We start from the raw sequence: 13,313 nt of genomic DNA on the forward strand, positions 1-13,313 counted from the left end.
TAAATCAGTGACTATAACTTAATGTAGAGAGTAAGCTTTCAATTATGGCCCCTTTAATGCTATTTAGCCTGAAAAACCATCATTCAAGGTGAGAGAATCTGGTGGAAGAATTTGTAAGTGATCAGGGATGATAGTGTTCCTGTGGTTGCAGGTTCAGAGAAGCTCAGCACCTCTTCAGAAGCTGGTGACTCAGTTCATCTCTGACTTCATTTAGGAACTCTTCCAGCTATAAATTAAATACTGAAAAAGTACTGTTAGCTATCTGTGCTTCCTTTGCTCATGCACAGTACTAAATGCAAGGGACCTCTACAGGATTCATTGCCAAAGGTGGTACAATAAAACAAATATCCTTCTATATATCATATGGCTGAAATGACTTCACATATATCCAACCTTGGGACAGATACAGCTAGCAAGTGCTAGCTAGCTATCACAATAAGAATTGAACTTAGACAACTTCTACAGAAAATGACCCCAAAACAAAAACTAAATGGTACAGAAGGAATTGTGCTGGATATGAAGTTAGAGATGTGTGGATATGGATGTGTTAGGATTCTCTCCCTTCTACTTACTACCTCTGTGATCTTGAGTGAGTCAATTTTCTCTGGGCCTCAGTTTCCTCATTTGAAAATTGAGTAGGTTGAATAAGAGAGAGAGAGAGAGAGAGAGAGAGAGAGAGAGAGAGAGAGAGAGAGAGAGAGAGAAGATTTCTAAGTAGCCTTTCAGCTGGAAATCTACAATCCCTTTTTCAGAGGCTTTATTCTTTGCCTCCTGGCATTTTGTTTTGGTTGTTAACCACCCACAGGCTTTGTTATCCTTGAAAAGTAAAACTATTAAGTGGGTCCTTGAAAGGCATTAAAATATGAAATACATTTGCAGGAAAGCCAGCAATAACCTGAATTTGTCATCTTCAACATTCTGAAGTGATGTTGTTCTCAACTGACATAACATCTATTAGAAATGTTACCATTAAAAAGAGTTATGATTAATATAATGTAATCCTTTTAAAGAATTCATTAATTAGGCCATTAATATAAGCAGCATGTGACATTTTTATACATCAGAGGTAACTGAACAATTGGGAACAAGATGAGCTGGATAGGGACAAAAGAGTTAATCATCTCAGTGTTCAGAAGTATTGACTGGTTAATTCCGTTAAAAAAATAAAATCACATATTAGGAAATTCTCAGGAGAACATACAACAATATCTATAATGATCAGTTTCATAGTATTTAGATTTTGATCATAGTGCAGAATAAATAAAGATTAATGCAGCTACCAGCTAGGTTTATTGAATTGGTTCCATTGAGCTGGGATGAAACCTTGAAGAAGACACTTCACTTGTCTTTTGTTAGAATGTAATAAGAAGTAATACTGAATTCCTTTCTAACTCCCAAGGGCTTGTAGGTAATAATTCCATGATAAAGGACTTCTATAACCTAAGGAAAGAGGAAGCCTATTTTTTTAAAGTAACACTTTCCAAAAGAGTAACAGTTGATTTCATATTTATTATAAAGGTACCTAGTACTCAGCACAGTTGTAACATGTACCATTGAGAAGAGATGCAAACTAAGATACCTACCCATCATGCTTTTCCTTTCCCAAAAAAGTTTGCATATCTGTTGCTATATTCTATAAATGACTTGCAAGGTGATTAACCTGCTCAGAATAATGTCAATGTATAGATCAATCAGGATTCAACACTTTAAGTTCATTTAAGATGTAACTGATTTAACTACCATCAAAATGTCTTTCAAGGAAAGTATTGGAGTAGTCCCTTCCATCTTGAAAGGAGAGAGCAAAAGGCACCAAAACATGGTGTCATGAGTAGATATGAGTAGATCTGTAGAGTTGGAACACCTGGGTTCTAGCCCTGGCTTTGCCTCTTACTAGCTGTACAACCTTGAATAAGTCACTTAAACTCCTTAGGCCTCAGTTTCATCATATGCAAAATAAGACTAGACAGTTGATCACTCAAGTTTATAACCGTGATTCTACTGGAGGGTCAAGGGACTTCTTTTTTGTGTGAAGGAACATAACCCTTCGCCCATGCCCCAGGATACCTAATTAATCTTCTTTTCCTTTGGCCTCATTAACACATGTATGCAATAAGGAATCACAGCAACCACAACCAGGGGAATGGATGCACTTTTACAGAAAGACAACACGTAAAACAAATACTCAGAATGGGTTGGGATCTTAACAAAGTTGTACAGCTGCAAGAGGGTCAGTGAAGTCATCATGCAAAGCAATTTGAAACTCAGCTTATAACTGTCCTTCCCTCGACAGCTCAGAAAGAACATTTCAGAGTTGATTGCGAAGCCCAATCCAAAGAAAACCCCCAGGTTTCTCACCAGGCCAGCAAATGGAGTTGTGTCAATGTGGATCCAGTCTGGATTGGCACACCATTTCTTGGCTTTGGGGACAGACCACAGGAGATCAATATCAAGAAGTCTGAGAAATAGGTAAAAGCCAAGGGCAAAAAGAAAAAGAAACAGATTGGTCTTGATGTATGTCCCCAGACTTGCTGTTTGGATTCCGGGTGTATGTTCAAACGCTTCTGCCACAAGCATGCCTATGAATCAGACACAAGAAACTCCAAGTGAGTTTCCCTTTTTTCTTGGTCAACCAATAAATATTTATTAAGCACTTACTATGTGCTAGGCACTGTAGTAGGGATACAAAGTCCTTGCCAGAAATCATGCTCTAGGAGAAATAGTATGGCCTTGTGGAAAGAACACTACTAGATTTAAAAGCAAACAGTCTGCTGTGTACTCATAGTAAAATGCAAACTCCTTGAGGATAGGGACAATTTTTCTTTTTTTTTTTTTTTTGCTTTTGGATCCCCATCACTTAGCAGTGGTATGGTGGATAGAGCACTGGGCTTGGAATCAGGAAGGCTAATATTCATGAGTTCACATCCAGCCTCACTTACTAGCTTATTGACCCTGGGCAAGTCACTTAACCCTTTTTAAAATGAGCTGGAGAAGGAAATGGAAAAACACTCCTTTATCTCTGCCAAGAAAACTCCGATGAGGTCACAAAGAGTCAGACATGGCTGAAATGACTAAACATCAAGCACAGTGCTTTGTGCATAGTAGGCACTAATAAATGCTTTTTAAATAAGCTTGAATTGGGAAAGTAGGCTTATGTCCAAACTCTGCCATTTGTTAGCTTAGTCACTCTGGGAGAGTTACTCAACTCTCTGGGCCCCAATTCCCATACCTGCAAAATGAGGGGGTTGTACTACATGCCCACTAAGGTTCCTTCCTGATCTAACATGCCATGTATTCCATGACTGCTTTTAAGAAAGAAGGAGCTGCTCCAACCATTCACTACACCTGGGAACTCGGCCAAGGCACATCATTCTGTGCATCAGTTTCTTCATCTGCAAAAGTGAGGGCATTGAACCAGTTGATGTCTCAGGTACTTTGCAGTTCTAATAGTCTATTAGTCTATGATTTGTGGCCTTTGAGTATATCTACTAATTATTCCCAAACCTATTTTCCTAAGCAATGGCTGTCACAATTTCTAAACCCAACAATAAATACATTTGCCATTCTGGGATTTTAACCACCAATGTTAAGCCATATTTTTCATTCATTCAGGGTCAACAAGCTTCTCACTATAAGCAGAGCACATGTTCTGACATGTGCACGCACATACGTGTGTGTGTGTGTGTACATCTGTGTTGATCACTTTGGGAAACTTCTAGTGGGGAAACACTCCAGTGATAATGGTGGTGGTGATGTTTGTTGTTGTGTCCGTGTGACCCCATTTGGAGTTTTCTTGACAGAGATAATGGAGTAGTTTACCATTTCCTTCTCCAGCCTCATTTTAGAGATGAGGAACTCAGGCAAACAGGGTTCAATGACTTCCCCAGGGTCACACAGCTGGTAAGTGTGTGGGGCTGGATTGGAACTTGGTAAGAGGAGTCCTTCTGTTTCCAAGCCCAGTGCTCTATCCATTGAGCAACTTAGATGCTGATGTTTACCAAATGCATTAAGGTTTGGGTAGCACTTCGTGTATATTATTTCATTTAAGCCTCACAACAACCCTGTGAGGTAGATGCTGTATCAATTATTGTCCCTATTTTATGGAAGGCCAAATCAAAGCTAAGGCAGATGAACTGTTTTAGCCATGGTTTCACAGACACACCCTTTGCAAGTGTCAGGGGAGGGTTCAGCCCAGGTCTTTTTGGCAAGCTCAGCACTCTTTCAAGAGAGTATGAGAGGCAGAATGCAAACCAAGATATCCAGATCCTCAGTCTAACATTCTATCTACCATGCCACACTGCTTCTCTTGATGCAGATTGGTACCTCATCTGCTACTTATAGTGTTAGAGTACTGCACAGGGTACTGAGAGGTGAGTTATTTTCCTGTAGTATGTGTCAGAGGGTGGATTTGATCCCAAGTCATCCTGACTCCAAGACTGTCCTTTTTTCCAGTATGCCACAATGAAGATAAATTTCATTGAATATTTCAAATTCTATATGTCATTAAATTACTGAGCACTTGAAGGGCACAGAGCAATATCTTTTTTTTCTTCCTTTTTTTGCGGGGCAATGAGGGTTAAGTGACTTGTCACACAGCAAGTGTCAAGTGTCTGAGGACGGATTTGAACTCAGGTCCTCCTGAATCCAGGGCCAGTGCTTTATCCACTGTGCCACCTAGCTGCCCCTACACGGGGCTGTATCTTTAGCTCTTTGGAGCTAAATGAAAAATCCAGTCTTGACAAGTAGCAGTTTCAGCAATAATGGGGAGCTGTTCAGTGAAGCTCATCAACTCATGAATGAGTGTGCACAGGTGGCACTGTCCCAGGATGGTAGGGGGTGCATTCAGGGCACCATCCTTGACTCTACCCTGTACCCAAACATTAAAGATCCAAGTTAAAGCAATGGTTTACATACACAGCAAGTATATAGGTTAGAAAATCAGAAAGGTATGCTTGACTTCTTCACATTCTATGGAATCATGCTATATACAAATGGCAACAGTGGCCTAAACCAGGGCTTCTTAAACTTTTTCCATTCGTGACCCCTTTTCACCTGAGAATATTTATGTGACCCCAGGTACATAGGTTTATAAAATACGTATATATAACCTTTTAGTTTGCCAAATTTTTCACGACCCCCACATTCAGTTACATGACCCAATATGGGGTCGCAACCCACAGGTTAAGAAGCTAGGACTTAGAGAAGGGAATATAAACACCAAACACCCCCCTTTTAGTCCCAGTGAGAATCTGATGACACGTGGCCGAGGGATGACGCTGAAACTTTCAAATGATAAAATGAAAGAAAAGTGATCATATTTACCACCAATGACTCCAAGGACAACTTGATGAGGAAAATGTGTCGCTATGAATACTCTGGAGATGCAGACACTGATTTGAATCAGCCAAAAAACACTCCAAAGAAATGACCAGGTAAGTCTGTGATAGAAAGACAAATACACATATAAAAAAAATTGCAAGAGGTTATGTTATTTTATTTAAAGCACTATTTCCATGTGATATATCAGATTTGAAAACAAGTACAGCAAGTTTCTATATGAAGCTTACTAGTAGGCCATGATGCTAAAAACATTCCTTTTTATAGTATAACACTGAGAAAAGGCAGTAATTTCTTGTTTTTGTTTTTGTTTTTTTTAGTGAGGCAATTGGGTTTAAGTGACTTGCCCAGGGTCACACAGCTAGTAAGTGTCAAGTGTCTGAGGACAGATTTGAACTCAGGTCCTCCTGACTCCAGGGCTGGTGCTCTATTCACTGCGCCACCTAGCTGCCCCTAGTAATTTCTTTAAAATATCTACAGCTAATTCAGAAATATGTTTGATGTGATTGTACATATATGGCCTCTATTGGATTGCTTTCTGTCTTGGGGAGGGGGAGGAGGGAAGAAAGGGAGGGAGAACAATTTGGAACGAAAAATCTTATGAAAACAAGTGTTGAAAATTATCTTTACATGTAACTTCCAGTTACATGTAAATAATAATAATAATAATAATAAGAAGAAGAAGAAGAAGAAGAAGTTTTATGATATAATAATAATAATATCTCCAGAAGTGACTTCTGGAATATCTTTGGTGTTCCAGAATGGCTTTTATATGGCCCTCCGACCACAAGTTGCTTCTAGAAAGGGGAAAGACTAGGTATTAATGAGACTTAAAAGAAGGAAGCAAGGAAGGGAGATAGCATGCTAAATGGTACAGCTAGTGTTGTAACTAGAGACAGAAGAACTGAGGTAAGATCTGGGTAAGCCCATTACTAGCAATACACAGCCAGATGGTGCAGTTTATAGAGAACAGGGCTTGTAGTCAGGAAGACCCTCAATTCAAATCTTCTCTCAGATACTTGCTGTGTAACCTAGAAAAGTTACTTAACCTCTGTCTGCCTCAGTTTCCTTAGCTATAAAATGAGAATCATAATGGCACCTAACTCCCAGGGTTATGAGGATCAAATGAGATAATATTTGTAAAGCACCTACTTAATAAATGATTATTTTTTTCTATATGACCTTGGAGTAAGTCTCAGTTTCAATTTGTAAAATGAGCTATTATAAGGATCAAATAAGATGCTATATGGAAACTCTAAAGAGCTATATAAAATGTCATAAACTCTTACCAGTGGTTTGTAAAATAGGAAGGATTTAGTGGGTATGATACATAAGAATTAAATTCTAATCACTGAAAAATATACCAGGAAAACTTGGTCAAAAGACAAAGTATTCTCAGATTTAGTCTCATTTGCTCAAAGTGAGTCTACAGACAAAATATGTGTTTTGGCTAAAACTCCACTTGAATGATATTTTGTGAATGTAAATTATTATTCACATGGAATTATAACATCTTTCTTGATGTTTTTGCACTAACTAAATTATGAATACCTTAAGTTTCAACTGCTATACGAATACAAACAAGTCAGATGGCATTACTGGAAACTTTGGGGAGATTCTGAGATAGTTTTGAAATTTTTGAAGTATCAATCAATCAACAATCATTTATTAAACATCTACTATGTTCCAGGACCTGTGCTAATACTCAGTATTTCTCCAAAAAGTGTGTCATCAGCTGGGACTTGGAAAATGTTCATTAGTAAGTGAAATTATTGTAAAATTATTCTGCTAAAAGATTAAATGGATCTAAATTATTAGCAATTGTCAGGGCTAACTAATGCAGCTAAAAGATTAAATGAACAAAACATCCCAGGGAGGCTATAATAAGTATTGTAAAGATTATAGAATGTATAGAATGATTTCTTCCAACGTGCGATTTAAAGTTCTGAAAAAAAGACATGCCCTTTGTAACTAAAAGGCATAGGGAAGTGTCAGAAATTTAGATTCTAGGTCCCTATGTATCTATGTCAGATAGAATTAACTTCTTCTTATAAATGATAATATAAAGAGATCACCAGCAAATAGGGCTCCAGGGGAAGATTGTCCCCTTTCATGTGCAGACTGATTGGAGAACATTCACATCTATGTGCTGGACAGATTATATACTAGGAATGATTAAAGATTTTCCCTGATATTCACTGGTTAAGACTAACTGGCATCAAAATGAATTATATTTTATTTTAAATACATTTCTAAACATTTAAAAGATGACGTCTAGGGGCAGCTAGGTGGCGCAGTGGATAGAACACTGGCCCTGAAGTCAGGAGGACCTGAGTTCAAATCAGGCCTCAGACACTTAACACTTACTAGCTGTGTGACTCTGGGCAAGTCACTTAACCCCAATTGCCTCACTAAAAAAAATAATAATAATAATAAATTAAAAAAAAAGATGACATCTGACCAATTTCTTTGGACTCAAGAAGTAACTATTTAAATGTAAAAAATATGAACTATTTTAAAAAGCAGGCATAATTATATGTAAACAGACGCCTTCAGAGAGTATGAAAGTCATTTTCAAACTTCCAGCTTTTCTTAAAGAGTGAATTTACATGCAAAATAAGTCCTTGTATATTTTTAGAAGTTATTTATGTGCCACTAAAAATGGTAATTATGTTATGGTAACAAAAAGGCATCTAGAACAGGACATTTATCAATGGAAAATTTCCAACACTGTTGAGACAATGACCACGAGCTAATTAGAGGGTTATCTTAATTCAAAATGTAAATCTTCCATTCATGTTGCTGTTTGGGGTTTGAGGACCCAGAATAAATAAATGTGTTTCAACAACTACAAGTACATTGTGCCTGGATAAATGAAAGCAAATGTGCTTTATTCAATAACATCCAATTCAAATGAAATGCTGCAGAAACCAATCCAAAGCTGACCTGTGTAGAGTCACTGATGATTTATCTATTCGACCCACAGTGTAGCTCAGCGCAGCTGTTACCATTACATACCAGACACAAGATGATCCCATAGCATGACCTGATGGACTTCCTATAACAGTAAATAACAAATACATTTAAGAAGTTTTAGAAATGAACATTGGAACAGAATGCTGAAAATTGCTAATAACTCAGCCAGGGGAAATGCTGCAGTACTTTAAATACATTTTTGAAAGCTAGAATGGGGACAAAGTGACCTCTCCCCAAATAGGCCAATGAAAGGTGGGAGAGGGTAGGAATTGAGCCAAACTGATTCAGACTTTTAAAAAAATGTTATTTTTTTCTCAAAATGTCCTGACTTTTGAGCTAATCAGTTCTGATAAGCCTGAATGTTCAGAAATGGCCAAGAGCCGATATCTGTAGCCACCTGCATTCAAGTGATCTTTCCATTGACTTCAATTTGAGAGAAATCAAAGCACATCCCTTTGGAGGAGTGGGATTGGTCCATTTCCATTACAGTGGACAGGTCAAATGGTGAATAGAAATTACAAGGAATGGACACTTGCAAATAACCTGTACACACAAACAGCTGTCCCTTGGCAACCCCATATAACCAGAGTCTTGGCTTTGTTGCCATGGTAGCCATCTGGCACATCTAGAGAACTATGAGGTATAAAAGGGAAAAAGGAAAAGAAACCATGAAAAGGGGAACAACTTAGGGAAGCTCCTGCCTGGGCAAAAGATACCTAGGTCAGCTTTTCTACACTGTGGCTTTCCTGAACCTAAATATCACTCCTTTCCAAGTGTCTAAATGTTTTTCTTTTGCTTTATCACCTGATTAGAAGAAATTCATTCATATTCTCTCTCTCTCTCTCTCTCTCTCTCTCTCTCTCTCTCTCTCTCTCTCTCTCTGTCATTCACAAATACCTAAATGTCCAATCAGCTTATACTCTTACTAACACCTAGCTGAGAGCAGCAGTTACAAAGAAAGAATGGGAGTTCTGATTGGGTAAAGAAAAAGACAAGGAAGCAGGCCATTTTGAGGAAAGTTACTGGTCTAGATGAGAGGTTGAAGATAATCTGAGATAATTGAAGATCTAGGAAAGGTACGCTAAGTGTGGGGGTTCTTAACCTAGGGTCCATGAATTTATTTGTTTGGTTTTAATTTTGATAACTATTTCAGTAGAATTGGTTTTATTTGTAATCCTATGTAATTTATTTTATGAATATAAAAATATTATTTCAAGGAATCCATTAAAGTCCAGATTGTCAAAGGGATCTATGGAGCACACACAAAAAAGGGTTTAAGAATCATTGAGAGAGAAAGAGAGAGAGAGAGAGAGATGGCTGAAGGTGCCAAAGGCAAATTCTATCCCCCCGCCCGAATTTGGGCTTGGCCTGTTCCTAAAGAAAATGATCTTCTCCCTCCTCTGCTCCATAGCACAAAACTTCTTGCTTCCAGGATGCAGAGATGAGACTAGTATCAATCATACCAAAATGAGGGAACCTGGGAACCAAATCATGATTTGTAGGTGTTCCAAACAACTTACACATGAAGTGGGGGAAAAAAAGCATAACCCATGTTTAAGTGGTTTATTAGATACTTTTTTAATATGAAAATATTTCAATTCTCATCCATCAAGAAGGGTTGTCATAGTATTTAGGCCAAAGATGTAATTAATTAAATCAATTTGACTTAAGTAAGTCTATTAGAAAAGGAAATTTCAATTTCCCTGTAATTCATACTTTTTTGCAGGGGGGCGGGGTCAAGTCCATGATTTCATGGCATAGGAAACTCCCAGTAAGAAAACTCCAACTATCAATGCTGATTGGTAACTCTTCTGCAATTTACAGTCTTATAAAGATTCCTGAAACGCAGTAGTCTAATGATTTGCCCAGGGTAATAATCAGTAGAGGTCAGAAGAGGGACTTGAACCCAGGACTTTCTGACTTTAAGTCCATCTCATTTTCATCTATACCTCTCTAGTCTTGTCTAGTGTATCCAATAGCATTAACATTGTGCACACATATCTATATCTATATATCTGTATTTATCTATCTATATGTCACAACATAATTCTATAACTTAAAAACAATGTAACATTATTTTCTCTTTTGACTACTTCCCCCCAAACAAAGAACCAAAAAACATCATTCCTGTAGACAGGAACTCAAGATCCTGGCTAAAGTGTTTACATTCAGATTATGGTAGGGTCTTGTAGAAAAGAAGTCTATTCATGCATTGCATATACATGAGAAGAAAGATGAGAAATTTTAGCAAAAATTGTTCTGAGATCAGACACATTCTTTCCTACTAATGGGAATACCAGAAAACCCTTATCATTCCTGTAGGAATACTGTGTGTGACAGTCCATTCTCTAGCCATTAATGATATTCTCAGAAGACCTATATAAAGCCTTTGAAAATTGCTCAACAGCATGCACATTGACATTTCTAGAATTGCACTGTAGTTCTGGGAATTAATGTTAGCTGTTGTTAAAGGATGCAGCCCACTGCTGTGTTGCTAAGTAAATGCCCAAATGACAAAATTATTTGGATAATATCATCATATTTCATTTTTTGTGGTTAATGCAACAGAGCTTGGTTATCCATTAAAAAACACCTGTCCTGCACCAGAACATCTTTATGACTCACATTGGAATATTAAGAATTCTTGCCCAGATTATTTTCTTTATTCAATTTAATTCAAAAAGGAATTAATTAAGCATTTACAATGAGCCAGTTATTATTCTAAACTCCCAACTATAGCCCCATAATAATTTGTTAGATGATCATTCCACTTATTATCCAATGTGGTACTAGCTGTTAGGACAAGAGAAAGAACACTGGTCCTTAAATCCAAAGTTGTGGACTCAAGTTCAGATTTTGCTTATTATCATGTTACCTTGAATAAGTCACCTTCTCTCAGCTTCAATTTTCTCATCTGCAAAATGAGGGTGATAATATTTGTATTAGCTACCTCACTGGGCTGCTGTGAGGAAGGTACTTTATAAACTATAATGTGTGATATAAATATGAACTCATTATTCACAGATTTATAGATTATTAATAGCTAGTTGGGCTCTTCTAATCTAACCCCTCATTTTTTCAGATGAAGAAACTGGTATATAATGGTAGAGGGACCTAGTCAAGATCACACTGTGACTTAGTGACAGGGTCAGGATTCCAATTCAGGTTGAAATCATTGCCTTCATCATCTTTCTGAAACTACTAAAAATATCTTACCTGGGCCAGTTTCACATGTTGTGGGAAATTGTTCAAGCCACGGACTTGAGTGATTTGTGTAGATCTGAGTTTCCTGTACCCACCAATAAGGGCGATGACCAAATAAAATCCTACATTAAAAAAATTAGTAAATACATATGTACCATACACTCAACTTTCATTTCTTAGGGTAAAATTTCCTTCCCCAAACAAAATGCCCCAAAGAAAGAGATAGCCAAGGAAGCAAAAGTACAGAGCTTTTGAAGAAATCTTGGGTTCTAGGACATCTCCTACCATACTGACAAGGGCTAATCAGTCATTTTAATTTACATCACCACTTGCAATATTAATGAGTTTAGCTTCCTTACTTAAGCACCCTGCCATCTTTAGGTGGCTATATTTCTTTGGGAGGGGCTGGCCTTATGATTTCATTAGCATAAGAAATTCCCAGTCAGGAAACTTGGACCGCCATTTTGGATCAGTAATTGCTCTGCAACTTATAGTCTTAAAAAGATTTCTGAGTACTGAGAGGTTAAAGGACTTGCCCAGGCTCAGCAAATATTTGTCAGAAGTGGGTCCTTAATGAATGTCTTCCTGACTATGAGGTTCATCCTTCACTGGGTGGTTATGTGGTGGAAGCATAAATTATTTTGAAGAGAAGAAAAACAATCTTGTTGAAGTCATCCACCTGGACTTCAGGGAAGGGTCCTTCCTTTGATTTTGTCACAAAATCCGTCAGTGGGTTTGGGGAAGTATCTTAACTGTGAAAGTCCATGCACTTCTAAGTCCTGTTCTTCTGGAGTGAAATAGCTATGTGACTAAGACTGCTTCCCAAACCTAATAATATAGTGCATGTATTCTGAAACCTTTAAGCTGAGCTAAAAGTTACAGTCTAAAGAATAACAGATTTTAGAGGGTAAAGAAAAAAAAGCCTTACCATTTAAATATAAGGTTGAACCAGTCCCCAATGACAGCCACCCATATCATCTTAGTTCCAACTGTCTGATTGAGCTGAAACCATAGTGGGAAATAAACTGAAAAAATATTACGAGGATCTCCCACATTGGACATGAAATTAAGAAAATCATGGTAAGCCCGATAGTCCTTCTGCAAATGTTGAATCATGAGAATACCATTCCTGTGAAGGAAATCCATTCCTAAAAGAAAACAATTCTGGACATAAAGAGATTGGAAACTAAATGTAATGGTTTTCATTGCTTTTATAGGGTACCCAGGTGGCGTGTCTGGCTGTGATCACAACATGTGATTCTGCCCATCTGTGGGGGAGGCACGTTGGCCTTTTGCTGGTGAAAAGCCTGTCTGTTTATGATTTTAATTGGAGGAAAAGAGGCTCTGAAGTACATGCTAATCTGCAGCAAGTCATGGGGAAAGTGGGGTTGGGGGACAATGCATGTCTTATGCAACCCTCTTTTTGTTGCGTGAACAGTTGGACCATGTTTGCTTGCAGTTTTTGCACAGTTCATTTCTCTGAAGGTCGGACATTTACTTTTCTATGCTTGACTAGAGGAATATGAAAGTCATTACCATATGTCAATGAGACCTCAAAGCTAGGCATTTTAATTTCAAATAGAATATGGTTATCAGTTTATTTATTGGGGTTTTGAGCAGGAAAAAAGTAACAAATGTTCAACTAAAAGATGCCTAAGGCAAGGAAAATAGCTTTTTAATTCCAGGTTTTATGTTGTTTTAAAAGGAAGTTTGTTGTTTCAGTTGTATGCAATTCTTCATGACACCATTTGCGGTTTTCTTTGCAAAGATACTTGAGTGGTTGCCATTTCCTTCTTCAG

General features: G+C 37.7%; 1 protein-coding gene across 1 annotated transcript; it reads right to left on the reverse strand.

Moving 5' to 3' along the window:
* Positions 1-2,064: 2,064 nt before the first annotated feature.
* On the reverse strand, positions 2,065-12,660 carry G6PC2 (glucose-6-phosphatase catalytic subunit 2). Its single transcript, XM_043998970.1, has 5 exons — positions 12,443-12,660; positions 11,527-11,636; positions 8,281-8,392; positions 5,320-5,435; positions 2,065-2,576 (listed from the first exon to the last, which is right to left on the reverse strand). The coding sequence occupies exons 1-5, from the start codon at positions 12,658-12,660 to the stop codon at positions 2,065-2,067; spliced, it is 1,068 nt and encodes a 355-aa protein (XP_043854905.1).
* Between the last annotated feature and the right edge of the window lie 653 nt (positions 12,661-13,313).

This window comes from Dromiciops gliroides, chromosome 3, assembly GCF_019393635.1.
Source record: "Dromiciops gliroides isolate mDroGli1 chromosome 3, mDroGli1.pri, whole genome shotgun sequence".
Lineage (NCBI taxonomy): Eukaryota > Metazoa > Chordata > Mammalia > Microbiotheria > Microbiotheriidae > Dromiciops > Dromiciops gliroides.